At 44.5% G+C, this 20,031-nt stretch overlaps 1 protein-coding gene across 11 annotated transcripts in view; it reads left to right on the top strand.

The window, feature by feature from the left end:
• LOC311116389 (calcium/calmodulin-dependent protein kinase type II delta chain-like) overlaps positions 1-20,031 on the top strand; it is a 108,079-nt gene that overhangs the window by 52,606 nt on the left and 35,442 nt on the right. For all 11 annotated transcript variants that reach the window (XM_084191467.1, XM_084191468.1, XM_084191472.1 and 8 more), the window contains exons 3-4: positions 5,005-5,064; positions 8,547-8,601. In XM_084191467.1, coding sequence (XP_084047593.1) covers positions 5,005-5,064; positions 8,547-8,601 — 115 coding nt within the window. The remainder of the gene's footprint in view (positions 1-5,004; positions 5,065-8,546; positions 8,602-20,031) is intronic.

Here is a 20,031-nt window from a genome sequence, read left to right as displayed (position 1 = left end):
CTTCGTGTGGCTGTGTAGAAAAAGTAGACCGCCAGGATCACCAGGGCCGGGCGGGTCCAAGGGGGTTTGCACCCCCGGGTTAAGCATTTTTGCTCTATTTTGGTGGCCTTTGGCACATTGTAATGCCTTGATTCCATCTGAAATACACAGCGAAATTATTGAATACTTTGAGTTTACCTCCCAGATTGGGAAAAAAAATGAGTTATGGCATCGGTTTCTCTTACAAAGTGCTGTAAAGACAACGTCTTCTTGCGATAAACAGTGGGCCATTTTATTTTAATGGACCAGTCTGCTTTTGAAGCGGTCTTCTAATGAGGGACTACCCAGGATTCTCTGATACATTCAGGTTGACTTGCACTCGTTCACTCTTTTTTTTTTTTTTTTTTTAAAGCTTCATCTCTCGCGTTTCATGATGAGCTGTTTTTATTTTTTATGTTTTATTCTTCTCGCTGCCTGTCTCATTAAATAATTGGCTCCCTATTTAAATCAGTCTGGCTGTGCTGCCAAAGCCGGAAGAAGGAGAGGAACGAGGGAAAGAGGAGGAGAGGAAGTGGGGTGGGTGAATCCTGGTCCCATTCATTTTCTCCTGAAACTTTTAAGAAGATGCTGTACCCAGCTCGTCACCATTGTGCTTCCTTCCACTATCGCAAACACAAACCTTCAGCCTAGCTCTGCAGCAACAGGTAGGGAAGGAATGGCATGAGGGGAATGCTCTTTTAATGATACTGACAGGTCAAGACACCGATAAATTGGCCTTTTCAAGGCTTTGGGGACTGAGAATCGACTGGACCTGAGGGCGGCAGCGGGACCAGATGTGCTAGATTTCCATCATGTCAGTGACAGAGGAGGGGGTTGATTGTAGTGAAAATAGCTGCTGCCTGCCCCTGTTTCTTAGGCCTGACAGCATTCTCTCTCTCTCTCTCTGTCTGTCTCGCTCTCCGCTCATCTGGGGCTGACTGACGTTAAATAGGTCAGCTCCGGAGTGAATCACACCACACTGTTTTAGTTGTGTTGCTAATGTTTAAAATCCCTCCACCTGGAGCTGTTAATGAGAGAAAGATGAGGAGTCCGGCTCTTTGTGTGTCACGTTTTATGACGCTGCAGACCAATTGGATCATCTGATTGACATGATCATTTATGGCAGTCGGATTGATGAACTACATAGGGGTTTCAAGTTTGTGATCTTGTAAATCATGTTATTGTCATATGTTTGTGGAAAAAACATTGACGTTTACATGGTCTCTCTGTGTAGGTCAATTGGAATCCCCATGTCGTAAATGTAAATGGACTACCATAACACAGTGAATTCCATTATCCTCACACTAGAGATACTCACTAAAGGTGTATGGAACAGAATGGGGTCAGAAGAAGAAGAAGAAGAAGAAGAAGACTGGGATGATGGTTGAGGTTGCCCTAATGCAGCACTCACACTCTAAATTCTTTTTATGTCACAGATTAGGAGCATGCCACCTGGGGATGAGAAAGGTGGCGACGGGAGATAATGGGAGCATGCCAAAATCCGCCCGGATATCGGGATTACCGCCCTGTAAAAGCAGATCTGATTGGTGCGATTGGGATTAGACTTTTGTAAAACAAGACGTGATTGGAGAAATCATTAGCGAGGCTACCCTGCATCACATCTGGCTCAAGTAGCAGGGATTACAACCATGGAATAGCACATCTGATTGGAGGAGCACAGATTACAGGCCTGTAAAAGCAAACCTGATTGGAGAAATGGATATGTGGATGCTATGAAAAGGCATCCGATTGGTGTGTATGGGATTATGGTGTTTTATAGTCAGATTGGATGGGAAAGCTTCCAGGCCCGGTGAAGTTCACGTTTGACGGTGGATTAGAGATGCACAAATGCATCATAGGTCCTAAAAATAGCATGTGGTCTGCAGAAAAATCCCACAATGGATCAGGCATTGTCCATTATGGCTCAGATGAGACCCAGGCACACATAGACACATTGACATATCTGTAGCATTGATCTGGCATTAACCAAGAGGATTGATGAGGATTTGGTCATTGACCCAGGCACACACTCTCCTAATACCTGTCCACCTGTTCTGAACCATTGAGTGCACTCTACAGGTGAAAGATGAGAGTGCACCCCCTATAGAATTGCCTATGGAATTCCCCATGGATACACCGAACACAACACAACACATGTATCTAACCTGAACCACTTTCTTTATTCACTTTACTTTACATTTCAAATGTCACAGCAAGAAAGGGCATCTTCAACTCTGCACATGTTGTTTTTACACTGGTGCTACTCGCTGTTTATTATCTATGCATAGTCACTGTACCCCTACCTACATGTACAAATTACCTCGACTAACCTGTACCCCCGCACATTGACTCGGTACCGGTACCCCCTTTATATAGCATTGTTATTTTATTGTTACTTTTTATTTTATACTTTAGTTTATTTAGTATATATTTTCTTAACTCTATTTCTTGAACTGCATTGTTGGTTAAGGGCTTGTAAGTAAGCATTTCACGGTAAGGTCTACACCTGTTGTATTCGGCGCATGTGACAAATAAATGAAATGTGATTTGATTTGACAGTGGCCTACCTACAGGGTTGGAGTCAATTCTATTTTAATTCCAGTCAATTCAGGAAGTACACTGAAATTCAATTTTCAGTTCTCTTCAATGCTTTTCAATGAGGACAGTTTTGAATTGTAATTTGGTTTACTTTCTGAATTGACTGGAATTTACATAGAATTGACCCCAACCCTGCCTACATGTAACGTAAACATTCAGGCCCCGTACCCTGACATTTGATTTATTCAGAACCCCCTGCGCTTTCCTAACCTTTAGTCCCAAACGCTCTGCAGTCTACCTCTGACTCACTCACACAGCGTCCCCCAGGTAACCTTTAGTCCCAAACGCTCTGCAGTCTACCTCTGACTCACTCACACAGCGTCCCCCAGGTAACCTTTAGTCCCAAACGCTCTGCAGTCTGACTCACTCACACAGCATCGCTCAAGTAACCTTTAGTCCCAAACGCTCTGCAATCTATCTCTGACTCACTCACACAGCATCCGTCAGGTAACCTTTAGTCCCAAACGCTCTGCAGTCTACCTCTGACTCACTCACACAGCATCCGTCAGGTAACCTTTAGTCCCAAACGCTCTGCAGTCTGACTCACTCACACAGCATCCCTCAGGTAACCTTTAGTCCCAAACGCTCTGCAGTCTGACTCACTCACACAGCATCCCTCAGGTAACCTTTAGTCCCAAACGCTCTGCAGTCTACCTCTGACTCACTCACACAGCATCCCCCAGGTAACCTTTAGTCCCAAACGCTCTGCAGTCTACCTCTGACTCACTCACACAGCGTCCCCCAGGTAACCTTTAGTCCCAAACGCTCTGCAGTCTACCTCTGACTCACTCACACAGCGTCCCTCGGGTAACCTTTAGTCCCAAACGCTCTGCAGTCTACCTCTGACTCACTCACACAGCATCCCTCAGGTAACCTTTAGTCCCAAACGCTCTGCAGTCTACCTCTGACTCACTCACACAGCATCCCTCAGGTAACCTTTAGTCCCAAACGCTCTGCAGTCTACCTCTGACTCACTCACACAGCATCCCCCAGGTAACCTTTAGTCGTTATGCCAGATTGTTTATCAAACATTAATAATCCAGCATTCTTGCGGGCAACACGTCCGTCATTAATTATTCAAGCTGGGGTGCTTTGGCGCATCTATCTTCAGTTGAATTCAAAATGAGCTCTCGTCTTGGTTTCAGAGCTACCAGGTGGATATTTTCCTTCTCAACTTTTGTCAGACCTCTTGAGTTATCTGTGAAGGACACGCCGTGTTAAACTTTAAATTTGGTTAATTTCCTGGTTCTGTCGGCTGAATTTATTAATGCTAAATAATTCACTGGTCGCAGCGGTTGGCCACTTGAAAGATGAAAGCAACACCTGGAGGAATTGGAGTCCTGCTTCGCTGTGGCGTTGCAGTAGTGAATAACCTTGATGAAGTTCAATGTTTTCTAAGTGGTTTTCAAATACGTGCTCTTTAATAAATGAGATTGTTCCCTGGGGTAACAGCTGGGGAACCAGTTGATTGGACTCCGTTGGACACCAGTATCGTGTTGAACTGAATAGCTCTTGATCGTGACATGTCAATTAACTCACGTCCCATTTAATTCACACATGTAAGTGCTATTATTACAAAGTGGTCGTTGAAAAGTCCTGTGTTGCAGTGATCTGATATCCTGTTGGCAGCATGATGAGACATGATGAATATAAACAGTGTGTAAATACTCTGTCTAGATGAGCTCACCAGATGTGTATGCTAACATTACTCTTCCCAGAAGTGGGGGAACAAGATTTCACAGTGGAGCGCCAGGTTCACTGGCACCAGTATCTCCATTCTTAGACACCTGATAAATGATCAAAACACGAAAACAAAGGAACAAGGGTAAAGGTGAATACAGAGCAACGATATCCGTCCATTGTGTTTGTGTGTAATGCTCAGAGAGTACATAAGACTACTGTTCCAATCAGTTCATTCAGTTCCATTCACTGACCATTTATCTAGTTCCTAAAGGATCATGTTGGATTGTGAAGTTATGATGACATTCATCTTCATCTCATTCAGCAGTGAGGTGAAAGTGATGTGATGTACTGTAGTACTGTAGGTATCAGGAAACTAGACTGTAATCTGACCATACTGGATTTACAGATTATGAACCAGCTTTTACTTTTGGCATTGCGTAACATTAACGGTACGTTGGCGTCTGGGAATGGAACATGGAAACAACATGGAATACCTTTTAGCGTGGTCACAGTTAGCGTGGTCACAGTTAGCACGGTCACAGTTATGGGAAAACCAGAGTAGAACAGGATCAGGCTTGTCTTACAACCCAAGAGAAGATAACACTAACTCCCTAACTACAAGGTGAGGGAATGCCACAGCCCTAGGGGTTAAGGTGTGTGTGTGTGCCTCAGACTGATGGTTACTGTTTTGTGTCTCTCCTATAGATCACCAGAAGCTGGAGAGAGAGGCCAGGATTTGTCGTCTGCTCAAGCACCCTAATATCGGTAAGTCAAATGCCGTAGAAGGCATATTTCTGTGAAGTCTAACATCTGTGAATCAGTGTACCACCTTCAGTTCCTCACTTTCTCGTGTCCTCCACTTCCCTGACCCTGACCTTTTTAACCTCTTCTCTCTCCTTCACCTTTAACCTCTTCCCTCTCCTTCACCTTTAACCTCTTCCCTCTCCGCTTTCTGGTGAATGTGCCAGCTGGCCCTTCACTGGCAGCAGTAAGACAATCACACTGTTATGTCATAATACGCGCGCCCACACACACACAGACAGACCGTCTGTCTCAGTCCTGGCCAGCTCACTGTGCCAGGGAAACTGTTACCATCATCCATGGCTAAGAAAAAGAGTTAGAAAGGAGCAGCCTTTTGCATGTCACAAAAGCAATGTGTCCGTCCCCAAGATGTCTCACGCCTCAGGGAAGTCACCCGGATGAATCCTCCACACACTCTAAACACTTCCCTGTAGACTATCCCCGTTTTGAAGGCAAACAACCTTGATACGCCCAAAGCTATTTTGAAGTGGATCCTGGGTAAATAAGCGTTGTCGTCTCTTGAATGTCTGTTAAATACCAGAACTCGCCCACGTTCCCCCAGTCCCTTGCGTGCTGCCAAGGGACCCACGGAGGCCAAGCCACTGTAATTAAGACCACACTGGGTGGTTTCTCTCTTCCATCACTCCCACTGTTTGTTCTTTGCCGAGAAGAGAAGGATGAGGGGGCGGAAGAACGAGACGATGATAGGGGGTTATTATGTTTGTCTGTTGTCGATGAGAAGACTTGGCGATAAAACGTGAGAGACCATTGGAGGAAGAGTGTGGTTTGGGTGGCCATGTGTCTATACCTCAGTCCTGGAGCTATTATTATTACAGGACACCAGATAAGACAGGAGAAATACACCAGATAGGACAGACTGACCCTAGCCCCCAGGCACATAGACTATTGCAGCATAGATACTGGAGACTGAGACAGGGGGAGTTGGGGGACACTGTGGCCCTGTCCGGACAGGGCCAACCAGGCAGGATATATAACCCACCCACTTTGCCAAAGCACAGCCCCCACACCACTAGAGGGATATCAACAGACCACCAACTTGCTACCCTGAGACAAGGCTGAATATAGCCCACGAAGATCTCCTCCAGCGCACAAGCCCGAGGGGACGCAAGACCGGACAGGAAGATCACGTCAGTGACTCAAACCACTCAAGTCGTGTATAGCGAAAAAAGCCTGGCACGACATGACGCACCCCTCTTAGGGACGGCATGGAAGAGCACTAGTAAGCCAGTGACTTAGTCCCCGTAATAGGGTCAGAGGCAGAGAATCCCACTGGAGAGAGGGGAGCCGGCCAGGCAGAGACAGCAAGGGCGGTTCGTCACTGGGCAAGGCTACACTCAATCATAGCACCTACTGAAGAGATGAGTCTTCAGTAAAGACTTAAAGGTCATGACCGAGTCTGCGTCTCTCACATGGACAGGCAGACCATTCCATCAAAATGTAGCTCTATAGGAGAAAGCCCTGCCTCCAGCTGTTTACTTAGAAATTATAGGAACAATAAAGAGGCCTGCGTCTTGTGACCGTAGGTGTAGGTATGTACAGAAGGACCAAATCTGAGAGAGAGGTAGGAGCAGGTCCATGTAATGCTTTGTAGGTTAGCAGTAAAACCTTGAAATCAGCCCTAGCCTTAACAGAAAGCTAGAGGCTTTCACTGGAGTAATATTATATATTTTTGGGGTTCTAGTCAAGATTCTAGCAGCCGTGTTTAGCACTAACTAAAGTTTATTTAGTGCGTTATCCAGCTAGCCGGAGAGTAGAGCATTGCATTAGTCTAATCTAGAAGTGACAAAAGCATGGATGATCTTTTCAGCATACATTTTGGACAAAAACTTTCAAGCCTTGAAATATTCTTGATATGTTCATCAAAAGAGATATCAGGGTCCAGAGTAACACAGAGGTCCTTCAGTTTTATTTGAGACGACTGTACAACCATCAAGATTACATGTCAGATCTAACAGGAATGCAGGATAACAGGAATAATAATAATATGCCATTTAGCAGACGCTTTTATCCAAAGCGATTTACAGTCATGCGTGCATACATTTTGTGTATGGGTGGTCCCGGGGATCGAACCCACTACCTTGGCTTTACAAGCGCCGTGCTCTACCAGCTGAGCTACAGAGGACCAGGGTAACAGGAATGCAGGGTAACAGGAATGCCTAGCATGATGGATTACTGTCCTGTCTATTGAGTTATAATGCTACGTATCTAAATAATCTGTCAGGTTTCATAATGTATCCTCATAGGGCTATTTTATTTTTCCCTGACCTCTTTACCTTACCCTTTTCCCGTCTCTCTCCCCCATCTCTCTCTCTCCCTTCCTCCATTCTGAAGGTCAGTTACTGCCATCCATCTGTATAATATCACCCAGGGAAGTGGTTTTCCTCTTGTGTGTTAATTACACTGATGGCTGGCTAATTGGTTGTACCATATGAACCTAACATATCAACCATGGCAAGGTCTCCTGATGGTCGTCCCTCTCCAATGGTTATGTTCATCTGTGCAGAGGATCAGGCCCAAATAGCTGGGTGTGTGACACATGTTCAGAGACCCAAAAGCCTAAGAATAGAACAAAGATTTGTCTGGGCCGGTTGACCATTGGACCTGTCCTGCTGACCAATTGAAACACAGTAATGCCTGATGGTGGTTGTTGCCTGCATAGCTCTTACCAGGATTTGGCATTAAGATGCTGTAGGACATCGTGGTTATAGAATGACATGTATCAAGGCAGACTGCTCCAAATACAGTTCACTGAGCTCTCTGCAGGTTCACATTTCAACAGGAAACATGTATTTATACGTCCTGTATTATGTGTCACAGTCGTATAGAAACGTTCTGTACACTATAGGACGTGATATTTATGTGGTTAAGCATTTAGAATTGATTGAGGTGTTGGGAACGGGATGATATCGTACAATACATCAACAAGACGTCTCCTGACACATAAAAGGAAATATCCATTGAAGAAGTTTGGGATGTGTATTTCCATTGATGTAAAAGCTGCTGTATTGTGTTCTGTGTCTCAGTAAGATGAATGGGGAGTTTGTATGGCCTCCGAGGTTTATTATGGATTCAATTGAATTGAGTCAGGCAGGAGTGAGGACGTTTAAATCAGGGTCATTTGTGTAATGGATGAGTTTCTCTTCCTCACTGACTTTTTTCTTTGCCTGCCTGCCGGGCACAAACACACAGTCACGCAGGCACACACACTACACACACACACACACAGTCACGCAGGCACACAGCCAAGCAGCGGACTACACACACAGACTGGATGACTAAATGGTTTCGTCTGAAGGGCATCATTTCTAATCAGACTTTTATTTTCTCTCTCTCTCTCACTTTCCCTCTCGCTCTCTCTCTCTCTCACTTCCCATATCTCTCTCTCTCTTTCTCTCACTTCCCCTCTCTCGCTCTCTCTCCCACAGTGAGGCTCCATGACAGCATATCAGAGGAGGGATTCCACTACCTGGTCTTTGACTTGTAAGTACAATGTGTCTTTCTATATAACCCACCTCCGACCCCAACCGTCCAACCAGTGGTGTATAACCCACCATCGACCCCAACCATCCAACCAGTGGTGTATAACCCACCATCGACCCCAACCATCCAACCAGTGGTGTATAACCCACCATCATAAAAAGTTAATAGGTTAATTGGGTTAATCATTCTAACCCACATTTAGAAGAGATTAAGAGGATGAATCTGATCACTGTAGAGACACATAGTGTGGCTCTTCAAATACACACACACACACACACACACACACACAGGTCATGAGCTCAGCTCAGGTAAGGTAAACAAAGCTGGTGAGCATTTCCACCAGAGCCAATCACAGGACGGTGTTGTCCTCCTGTCAGTGGGGCATCATGGGAGATTAGCAGCGGGCATGTTCCCCTGATGTCCTCCTCCTCCATCTGTCTCATGTCCTCACTCCCCCTGCTCTCCTCCCCAAACACACTCTCTCCATCACTGCTTTTTCACAGAATTGTCTTATTCAATGGTTTTGTTTGTATGAATTTATATTATATGACACTACACAGGAGTCAGTGATGTTTATTTATGAACATACAGTGAGGGAAAAAAGTATTTGATCCCCTGCTGATTTTGTACGTTTGCCCACTGACAAAGAAATGATCAGTCTATAATTTTAATTGTAGGTTTATTTGAACAGTGAGAGACAGAATAACAACAAAAAAATCAAGAAAAACGCATGTAAAAAATGTTAGAAATTAATTTGCATTTTAATGAGGGAAATAAGTATTTGACCCCCTCTCAATCAGAAAGATTTCTGGCTCCCAGGTGTCTTTTATAGAGGTAACGAGCTGAGATTAGGAGCACACTCTTAAAGGGAGTGCTCCTAATCTCAGTTTGTTACCTGTATAAAAGACACCTTTCCACAGAAGCAAGCAATCAATCAATCAGATTCCAAACTCTCCACCATGGCCAAGACCAAAGAGCTCTCCAAGGATGTCAGGGACAAGATTGTAGACCTACACAAAGCTGGAATGGGCTACAAGACCATCGCCAAGCAGCTTGGTGAGAAGGTGACAACAGTTGGTGCGATTATTCTCAAATGGAAGAAACACAAAATAACTGTCAATCTCCCTCGGCCTAGGGCTCCATGCAAGATCTCACCTCGTGGAGTTCCAATGATCATGAGAATGGTGAGGAATCAGCCCAGAACAACACGGGATGATCTTGTCAATGATCTCAAGGCAGCTGGGACCATAGTCACCAAGAAAACAATTGGTAACACACTACGCCGTGAAGGACTGAAATCCTGCAGTGCCCGCAAGGTCCCCCTGCTCAAGAAAGCACATATACAGGCCCGTCTGAAGTTTGCCAATGAACATCTGAATGATTCAGAGGAGAACTGGGTGAAAGTGTTGTGGTCAGATGAGACCAAAATTGAGCTCTTTGGCATCAACTCAATTCGCCGTGTTTGGAGGAGGAGGAATGCTGCCTATGACCCCAAGAACACCATCCCCACCATCAAACATGGAGTTGGAAACAATATGCTTTGGGGGTGTTTTTCTGCTAAGGGGACAGGACAACTTCACCGCATCAAAGGGACGATGGACGGGGCCATGTACCGTCAAATCCTGGGAGAGAACCTCCTTTCCTCAGCCAGGGCATTGAAAATGGGTCGTGGATGGGTATTCCAGCATGACAATGACCCAAAACACACGGCCAAGGCAACAAAGGAGTGGCTCAAGAAGAAGCACATTAAGGTCCTGGAGTGGCCTAGCCAGTCTCCAGACCTTAATCCCATAGAAAATCTGTGGCGGGAGCTGAAGGTTCGAGTTGCCAAACGTCAGCCTCGAAACCTTAATGACTTGGAGAAGATCTGCAAAGAGGAGTGGGACAAAATCCCTCCTTAGATGTGTGCAAACCTGGTGGCCAACTACAAGAAACGTCTGACCTCTGTGATTGCCAACAAGGGTTTTGCCACCAAGTAATAAGTCACGTTTTGCAGAGGGGTCAAATACTTATTTCCCTCATTAAAATGCAAATCAATTTATAACATTTTTGACATGTGTTTTTCTGGATTTTTTTGTTGTTATTCTGTCTTTCACAGTTAAAATAAACCTACCATTAAAATTATAGACTGATCATTTCTTTGTCAGTGGGCAAGCGTACAAAATCAGCAGGGGATCAAGTACTTTTTTCCCTCACTGTATATGCTGTACTGTATGAGTACTGTGTATTCAGCTCTTTGCTACACCATGTTCCTTGGTTGTATGCACACTGTAAATGTAGTCATTGTTAGATAAACCTGAATACTGTTTATATTTCCACCATGTGTGTGTCTCTCCAGAAGCTCTCCAGGCTTGGGAATAACTAACACAGATCCGTAGATGACCTCTCCTAACATCTGTTCACCTTTTACCATCTTCCCTTCAGCATCTGTTCACCTTTTACCATCTTCCCTTCAGCAACTCGCTCTTTCTTTTCTCTGTTGTCTTGTCACTTCACTGCTCCCTTCTGGGGAATTTACATAACCAAAGGAAAGGAAGGATACATCACACATAAACGCAACATGTAAAGTGTTGGTCCCATGTTTCATGAGCTGAAATAAATGATCCCAGAAATGTTCCATAAGCACAAAAAGCTTATTTCTCTCAAATTTTCCTTTGCCAATGTAATGTAATCCATCCACCTGACAGGTCTGGCATATCAAGAAGCTGATTAAACCGCATGATCATTACACAGGTGCACCTTGTGCTGGGGACAATAAAAGGCCACTTAAAAATGTGCAGTTTTATCATAATGCCACAGATGTCTCAAGTTTTGAGGGAGTGTTCAATTGACATGCTAACTGCAGGAATGTCCACCAGAGCTCTTGCTAGAGAATTGAATGTACATTTTCTCTAGCATAAGCCGCCTCCAACGTTGTTTTAGAGAATTTGGCAGTACGTCCAACCGGCCTCACAACCGCAGACCACGTGTAACCACGCCAGCCCAGGACATCCACATCCGGATGTCTGAGACCAGCCACCCGGATAGCTGATGAAACTGAGGAGTATTTCTGCATGTAATAAGCCCTTTTGTAGGGAAAAACTCATTCTGATTGGCTGGGCATGGCTCCCCAGTGGGTGTGCCTGGCTCCCAAGTGGGTAGGTCTATGTCCTCCCAGGCCCACCCATGGCTGCGCCCCTGCTCAGTCATGTGAAATCCATAGATAAGGGCCTAATGAAGGTGGCCTCAAAAGAAATGAAGTCGCACTAAACATGTACACACACACACACAGATGCGCGCTATCCTGAGGGAAGCCCTCCAGGCAGTTTATGTGCCTGCCCTACACTGGGGGGCAATTGCCCTACACCGGGGGGGGAAGTGTCCTTATTTTAACCCCCTAAGGTCTTGAACTGTTTATGCGCCCCCACGGAAATCTAATTAGCGTAATAAAAACATCCCCATAAAACTCTGTCAGTTTAAGCTAGAGAAATCTTTTTTTGCATTGGAATGCGTCTCAATCCACCGCATCCGCCTACGTAACACCGCCGTATCTGTGGTGAAAGGTAAAAGGTGAGACATCTTCTTCTTCTCTCCGTTTTGCTCTTCGACCCTCGTCTTGGGATTTGTCTGAAGTCGGTACAGCCGATCTGTCATCTTCTGTATGTAGAGTTTGGGGTACATACTAATAAGTCCCCTCTGTGTAAAGGTGAGACTCTCACAAACGCATGTTGTTTTGGAATGCATGGAAGTATACTGTATGGAGACTGTTTAGTGACAAAAATAAATCAAACCAAATTGTATTTGTCACATGCGCCAAATACAACAGGTGTAGACCTTACCATGAAATGCTTACTTACAAGCCCTTAACCAACAATGCAGTTCAAGAAATAGAGTTAAGAAAATAATTACTAAATGAACTAAAGTTTTAAAAAATATATAAAAAATAAGTAACACAATAAAATAACAATAATGAGGCTATATACAGGGGGTACCGGTACAGAGTCAATGTACGGGGGTACAGGTTAGTCAAGGTAATTTGTACATGTAGGTAGGGGTAAAGTGACTATGCATAGATAATAAACAGCAAGTAGCAGCAGTGTAAAAACAAAGGGGGGGAGGTGTCACTGTAAATAGTCCGGGTGACCATTTGATTAGTTGTTCAGCAGTCTTATGGCTTGGGGGTAGAAGCTGTTAAGGAGTCTATTGGAACTAGACTTGGCGCTCCGGTACCACTTTCTGTGCGGTAGCAGAGAGAACAGTCTATGACTTGGGTGACTGGAGTATTTGACAATTTTTTTGGGCCTTCCTCTGACACTGCCTAGTATTTAAGTCTTGGATGGCAGGATGCTTGGGCTGTACGCACTACTCTTTATAGCCTTACGGTCGAATGCCGAGCAGTTGCCATACCAGGCGGTGATGCAACCAGTCAGGATGCTCTCGATGGTGCAGCTGTGTAACTTTATGAGGATCTGGGAACCCATGCCAAATCTTTTCAGTCTCCTGAGGGGAAAAAGGCATTGTCGTGCCCTCTTCACAACTTTCTTGGTGTGTTTGGACCATGATAGTTTATTGGTGATGTGGACACCAAGGAACTTGAAGCTCTTGACCCGCTCAACTACAGCCCTGTCGATGTGAATGGGTGCGTGTTCGGTTCTCCTTTTCCTGTAGTCCATGATCATCTCCTTTGTCTTGCTCACGTTGAGGAAGAGGTTGTTGTCCTTGCACCACACTGCCAGGTCTCTGACCTCCTCCCTATAGGCTGTCTCATCGTTGTCGGTGATCAGGCCTACCACCGATGTGTCGTCAGCAAATGTAATGATGATGTTGGATGTCGTGCTTGGCCACGAAGTCGTGGGTGAACAGGGAGTACAGGAGGGGACTAAGCATGCACCCCTGAGGGACCCCCGTGTTGAGGATCAGCGTGGCAGATGTGTTGTTGCCTACCCTTACCACCTGGGGGTAGCCCATCAGGAAATCCAGGATCCAGTTGCAGAGGAAGGTGTTTAGTCCCAGGGTCCTTAGCTTAGTGATGAGCTTTGTGGGCACTATGGTGTTGAACGCTGAGCTCTAATCAATAAACAGCATTTTCATATAGGTTTTCCTTTTGTCCAGGTGGGAAAGGGCAGTGTGGAGTGCGATTGAGATTGCGTCATCTGTTGGGGCGGTATGCGAATTGGAGGTGGGTCTACGGTTTCTGGGATGATGGTGTTGATGTGAGCCGTGACCAGCCTTTCAAAGCACTGCATGGCTACTGATGTGAGTGCTATGGGACGGTAGTCATTTAGGCACGTTACCTTCACTTTCTTGGGCACAGGAACTATGGTGGTCTGCTTGAAACATGTAGGTATTACAGACTCGGTCAGGGAGTGGTTGAAAATGTCAGTGAAGTCACTTGCCAGTTGGTCCGTGCATGCTCTGAGTACACGTCCTGGTATTCCGTCCCGCCCCGCAGCCTTGTGAATGTTTACCTGTTTAAAGGGCTTGCTCACATCGGCTGCGGAAAGCGTGATCACACAGTCGTCCGGAACAGCTGGTGCTTTCATGCATGCTTCAGTGTTGCTTGCCTTGACGCAAGCATTTACATTTTGAAATTTTAGTAATTTAGCAGACGCTCTTATCCAGAGCGACTTAGTTAGTGAGTGCATACATTTTCATACTGACCCCCCCGTGAGCATAAAAGGCATTTAGCCCATCTGATAGGCTCGCGTCACTGGGCAGCTTGTGGCTGGGTTTCCCTTTGTAGTCCGTAATAGTTTGCAAGCCCTGCCACATCCGACGAGCGTCAGAGCTGGTGTAGTAGAATTTTCAATCTTAGTGCTGTATTGACGCTTTGCCTGCTTGATTGTTCGTCTGAGGGCATAGCAGGATTTCTTATAAGCGTCCGGATTAGTGTCCCGCTTCTTGAAAGCGGCAGCTCTAGCCTTTAGCTCGGTGCGGATGTTGCCTGTAATCTATGGCTTCTGGTTGGGATATGTACGTACGGTCACTGTGGGGACGACGTCGTCGATGGACTTATTGATGAAGCCTTATACAGCTCGTTGAGTGCGGTCTTAGTGCCAGCATCGGTTTCTGGTGGTGAATAGACGGCTACGAAATATATATATGAAAACTCTCTTGGTAGATAGTGTGGTCTACAGCTTATCATGAGATACTCTACCTCAGGTGAGCAATACCTTGAGACTACCTTAATATTAGACATCGTGCACCAGCTGTTATTGACAAATAGACACACACCCCTACCCCTCATCTTACCGGACGTAGCTGTTCTGTTCTGCCGATGCACGGAAATCCCAGCCAACTGTATATTATTCGTGTCGGCGTTCAGCCACGACTCTGTGTTTTTAATGTCCCGTTGGTAGGATGGGCTCGAACGGAACTCATCCAGTTTATTCTCCAGTGATTACATGTTGGGCAATAGAACGGATGGTAGAGGCGGTTTACTCACTCGCTGACGAATTCTCACAAGGCACCCTGATCTCCGCTCCCTGTATTTCCGTATTTTCTTCATGCGAATGATGGGGATTTGGGCCTTGTCTGGGAGCAACATTATATCCTTTGCATCAGACTCATTAAAGAAAAAATCTTTGTCCAGTTCGAGGTGAGTAATCGCTGTTCTGATATACAGAAGCTCTTTTCAGTCATAAGAGATGGTAGCATCAACATTATGTACAAAATAAGTTGCAAACAATGTGAAAAAACACAGAAAATAGCACAATTATCTCTCTCGGATATAGGACAGACACTTCAGAACAAACTTCCTTTAGATTTTTGTTGGGGGACTATCTGTTGTTCCATGTAGTGAATTCGTTATTCAATGCGTTTGTATGGGCTAATAGCAATAAGGCCAAATAACATTTTTCATCAAATATTTTTTTAAATATTGTTTTGATACTTCAAGTGGTCTTAAAATTCAAAATCAAAGAGCAAAATGATCCTTGGTATGACCTTCTTAAAACAATTCCATATAGAAACACACACCCCTCCCTTGGCTTAGACTGTTCAGTGCCAAAAATAAGGGGTTAAATACATGCAAAAAAATATATAAATTGTTTCCTGATCTTTCTTGTATCTCTCAGATATAGGACAGAAACTTGAGAACAATTTTCCTTTTGATTTTTTGGGGGACAATCTGTTGTTCCATATAATTAATGTGTTATTCAATCCGTTTGTATGGGCTAATAGCAAGGCCAAAAATATATTTTAATCAAATAATTTTTTAAATATAGATATTTGATACTTCAAGGGGTCGTAAAATTCATGACCTTCTTAAAACAATTCTATATAGCTTAGTGGTACCCATTCTAAAATGGAGGCTATGCACCAATGGAGGCTATGCACAATAGGTATCAAAGTGGGCTGGATAGTCCCTGTCCCTCAGTCCCTGTCCCTCAGTCCTCTATAGAGCTAGCCTATGTTCAGGCTGGATAGTCCCTGTCCCTCAGTCCCTGTCCCTCAGTCCTCTATAGAGCTAGCCTATGTTCAGGCTGGATAGTCCCTGTCCCTCAGTCCCTGTCCCTCAGTCCTCTATAGAGCTAGCCTATGTTCAGGCTGGATAGTCCCTGTCCCTCAGTCCCTGTCCCTCAGTCCTCTATAGAGCTAGCCTATGTTCAGGCTGGATAGTCCCTGTCCCTCAGTCCTCTATAGAGCTAGCCTATGTTCAGGCTGGATAGTCCCTGTCCCTCAGTCCCTGTCCCTCAGTCCTCTATAGAAGTAGCCTATGTTCAGGCTGGATAGTCCCTGTCCCTCAGTCCCTGTCCCTCAGTCCTCTATAGAGCTAGCCTATGTTCAGGCTGGATAGTCCCTGTCCCTCAGTCCCTGTCCCTCAGTCCTCTATAGAGCTAGCCTATGTTCAGGCTGGATAGTCCCTGTCCCTCAGTCCCTGTCCCTCAGTCCTCTATAGAGCTAGCCTATGTTCAGGCTGGATAGTCCCTGTCCCTCAGTCCCTGTCCCTCAGTCCTCTATAGAGCTAGCCTATGTTCAGGCTGGATAGTCCCTGTCCCTCAGTCCCTGTCCCTCAGTCCTCTATAGAGCTAGCCTATGTTCAGGCTGGATAGTCCCTGTCCCTCAGTCCCTGTCCCTCAGTCCTCTATAGAGCTAGCCTATGTTCAGGCTGGATAGTCCCTGTCCCTCAGTCCCTGTCCCTCAGTCCTCTATAGAAGTAGCCTATGTTCAGGTTGGATAGTCCCTGTCCCTCAGTCCCTGTCCCTCAGTCCTCTATAGAGCTAGCCTATGTTCAGGCTGGATAGTCCCTGTGTCATAACCTTAATCTCAGTCTTCTATAGAAGTAGCCTATGTTTAATAAGTAGGGACCAGAGTTTTTCCTGAACATGTGACCTGACAATGAAAATCTCTCAGAACTAGTTAAAACCTAGAACTGCCCCAGAGGCCCCTAGTTAAAGCCTAGAACTGCCCCAGAGGCCCCTAGTTAAAGCCTAGAACTGCCCCAGGGGCCCCTAGTTAAAGCCTAGAACTGCCCCAGAGGCCCCTAGTTAAAGCCTAGAACTGCCCCAGAGGCCCCTAGTTAAAGCCTAGAACTGCCCCAGAGGCCCCTAGTTAAAGCCTAGAACTGCCCCAGAGGCCCCTAGTTAAAGCCTAGAACTGCCCCAGAGGCCCCTAGTTAAAGCCTAGAACTGCCCCAGAGGCCCCTAGTTAAAGCCTAGAACTGCCCCAGAGGCCCCTAGTTAAAGCCTAGAACTGCCCCAGAGGCCCCTAGTTAAAGCCTAGAACTGCCCCAGAGGCCCCTAGTTAAAACCTAGAACTGCCCCAGAGGCCCCTAGTTAAAGCCTAGAACTGCCCCAGAGGCCCCTAGTTAAGTGCCCCAGAGTTTGGACATCTGAGGTAATCTGGTCTAGAGGGGACACATTACAGTATTGATTTAGAGTACTGTTTGCCTGGCCTCTTATAAATCAGTTGGTTTGAACCCTAACCTTTTGACCTGAGTGATTTGATTAGTGTTCCTTTTTTTTTTTTTTTTTTTTTTTTTTTTTTCACCTTTATTTAACCAGGTAAGCCAGTTGAGAACAGGTTCTCATTTACAACTGCGACCTGGCCAAGATAAAGCAAAGTAGTGCAATAAAAACAACACAGAGTTACATATGGGGTAAAAAACATAAAGTCAAAAATACAACAGAAAATATATATACAGTGTGTGCAAATGTAGCAAGTTATGGAGGTAAGGCAATAAATAGGCTATATTCCTTCACTACAGCTCTCTCTCTCGATCTCCCCTGTGTTTCTCTATATACTCTCTCATCATCGCATATTAGCTCCATATTTCAAAATTTTTGGACGCGCAGATCAATATCACTTCAGAAGAAAACCATTACCAAGACCGTTACTTCCTCTCTCTTTTGCTCTCTCTCTACCAGTCCCTCGTGTATTGGTAGCAGTTTGGCGGTGTTTAATTTGATAGCTGTAAGGGGAATCGGTTCCAATATATTTGAAATGCTGCATTTAATTTGACTAATGGTCGGTAAAAAAAAAAATCTGCGGAGATGAGTGAATTAAAGGGATGAAAGCTTTTCTCTATTTTTACCCCAAAAAACCAATGACAACAAACAATAAGACCGTAATGAGGCTAAATCACATTGACCATGGATAGAATACTTTTATTATATCCACCTGCCTGCCTTTAATATTTTAATGTGTTCCTCCATTCAATGAACGACCACTTCTTACTACTGCATTATATGGAGAGAGAAAATTGAAAGCATTGCGAGAATGCATTTGACAATGCCTGTGGTGTGTCTGATGTGACAGTAGGCCAGAGAAAGGTTGTTTGGATAGAGCTTTGGGGACAATGACTTTGACAAACCTTTCATGCAAAACAATAGTGCTTACATATAGAGAAAAATAGCATGTATTGTGCAGCAGTAGTTTACATTTAGGAGCAGAAAATTAGGCATAGGCAAAAAAAGAAACTAAAGTCGGATTCAAATTGGAGAGACTTTATCAAATGGATGGGAATTAAAAATAGAGATGCGAAAGTCTGAACAAATTTACTTTGAGAGATATTTGAGATTAACTGTTGTGACCTCCTTCAGTTCCCTATAACCTTTAGCATGAAATTATGGCGTAGGCTAATAATAAGTGTGTGTGAGTGTGTGTGTCATGTACAGTTGAAGTCGGAAGTTTACATACACCTTAGCCAAAAACATTTAAACTCAGTTTTTCACATTTCCTGACAATTAAATCCTAGTAAAAATTCCCTGTCTTAGGTCAATTAGGATCAACACTTTATTTTAAGAATGTCAAATGTCAGAATAATAGTAGAGAATTATTTATTTCAGCTTTTATTTATTTCATCACATTCCCAGTGGATCAGAAGTTTACATACACTCTATTAGTATTTGTTAAGATTGCCTTTAAATTGTTTAACTTGGGTCAAACATTTCGGGTAGCCTTCCACAAGCTTCCCACACTAAGTTGGGTGAATTTTGGCCCATTCCTCCTGATAGAGCTGGTGTAACTGAGTCAGGTTTGTAGGCCTCCTTGCTCGCACACGCTTTTTCAGTTCTGCCCACAAATTGTCTATAGGATTGAGGTCAGGGCTTTGTGATGGCCACTCCAATACCTTGACTTTGTTGTCCTTAAGCCATTTTGCCACAAATTTGGAAGTATGCTTGGGGTCATTGTTCATTTGGAAGACCCATTTGTCTGTAAACAATTGTTGGAAAAATTTACTTGTGTCATGCACAAAGTAGATGTCCCTAACCGACTTGCCAAAACTATAGTTTGTTAACAAGAAATTTGTGATGTAAACTTCTGACTTCAACTGTATGTATGTATGTATGTATGTATGTATGTATGTATGTATGTATGTATGTATGTATGTATGTGTGTGTGTGTGTGTGTGTGTGTGTGTGTGTGTGTGTGTGTGTGTGTGTGTGTGTGTGTGTGTGTGTGTGTGTGTGTGTGTGTGTGTGTGTGTGTGTGTGTGTGTGTGTGTGTGTGTGTGTGTGTGTGTGTGTGTGTGTGTGTGTGTGTGTGTGTGTGTGTGTGTGTGTGTGTGTGTGTGTGTGTGTGTGTGTGTGTGTGTGTGTGTGTGTGTGTGTGTGTGTGTGTGTGTGTGTGTGTGTGTGTGTGTGTGTGTGTGTGTGTGTGTGTGTGTGTGTGTGTGTGTGTGTGTATGTATGTATGTATTCTGAACACAGTCCAAGTATAACAGTCTGGTGTCGTTCCAATGCCAAGAGTGGTTCCATGAAACATTCCCATCTCCTGTGTTGCCCAGTTCCTTAAAATAACACTTGGAATATGGGACATTTTAGCTCACTGTAGTACACAGCATTCCAATCTAGTGTGAACAACAAATGTTGAGATTCTAACACCATTGGAGTGTGTTATTCTGTTATTCTAATGATCAGAAAGGACAAGCATAATTGTCGTGTTTTGTTTAATTCATGACATATTTTTATCTCTCAAATATCCTTTCTCTCTCCTCCTTGAAGATGC

This window comes from Coregonus lavaretus (genome assembly GCF_964263955.1).
Source record: "Coregonus lavaretus genome assembly, contig: HAP1_SCAFFOLD_524, whole genome shotgun sequence".
In the NCBI taxonomy this organism is placed as follows: Eukaryota; Metazoa; Chordata; class Actinopteri; order Salmoniformes; family Salmonidae; genus Coregonus; species Coregonus lavaretus.
The sequence above is the reverse complement of the archived record's forward strand: the minus strand, read 5'-3'. Positions and strand labels throughout refer to the sequence as shown.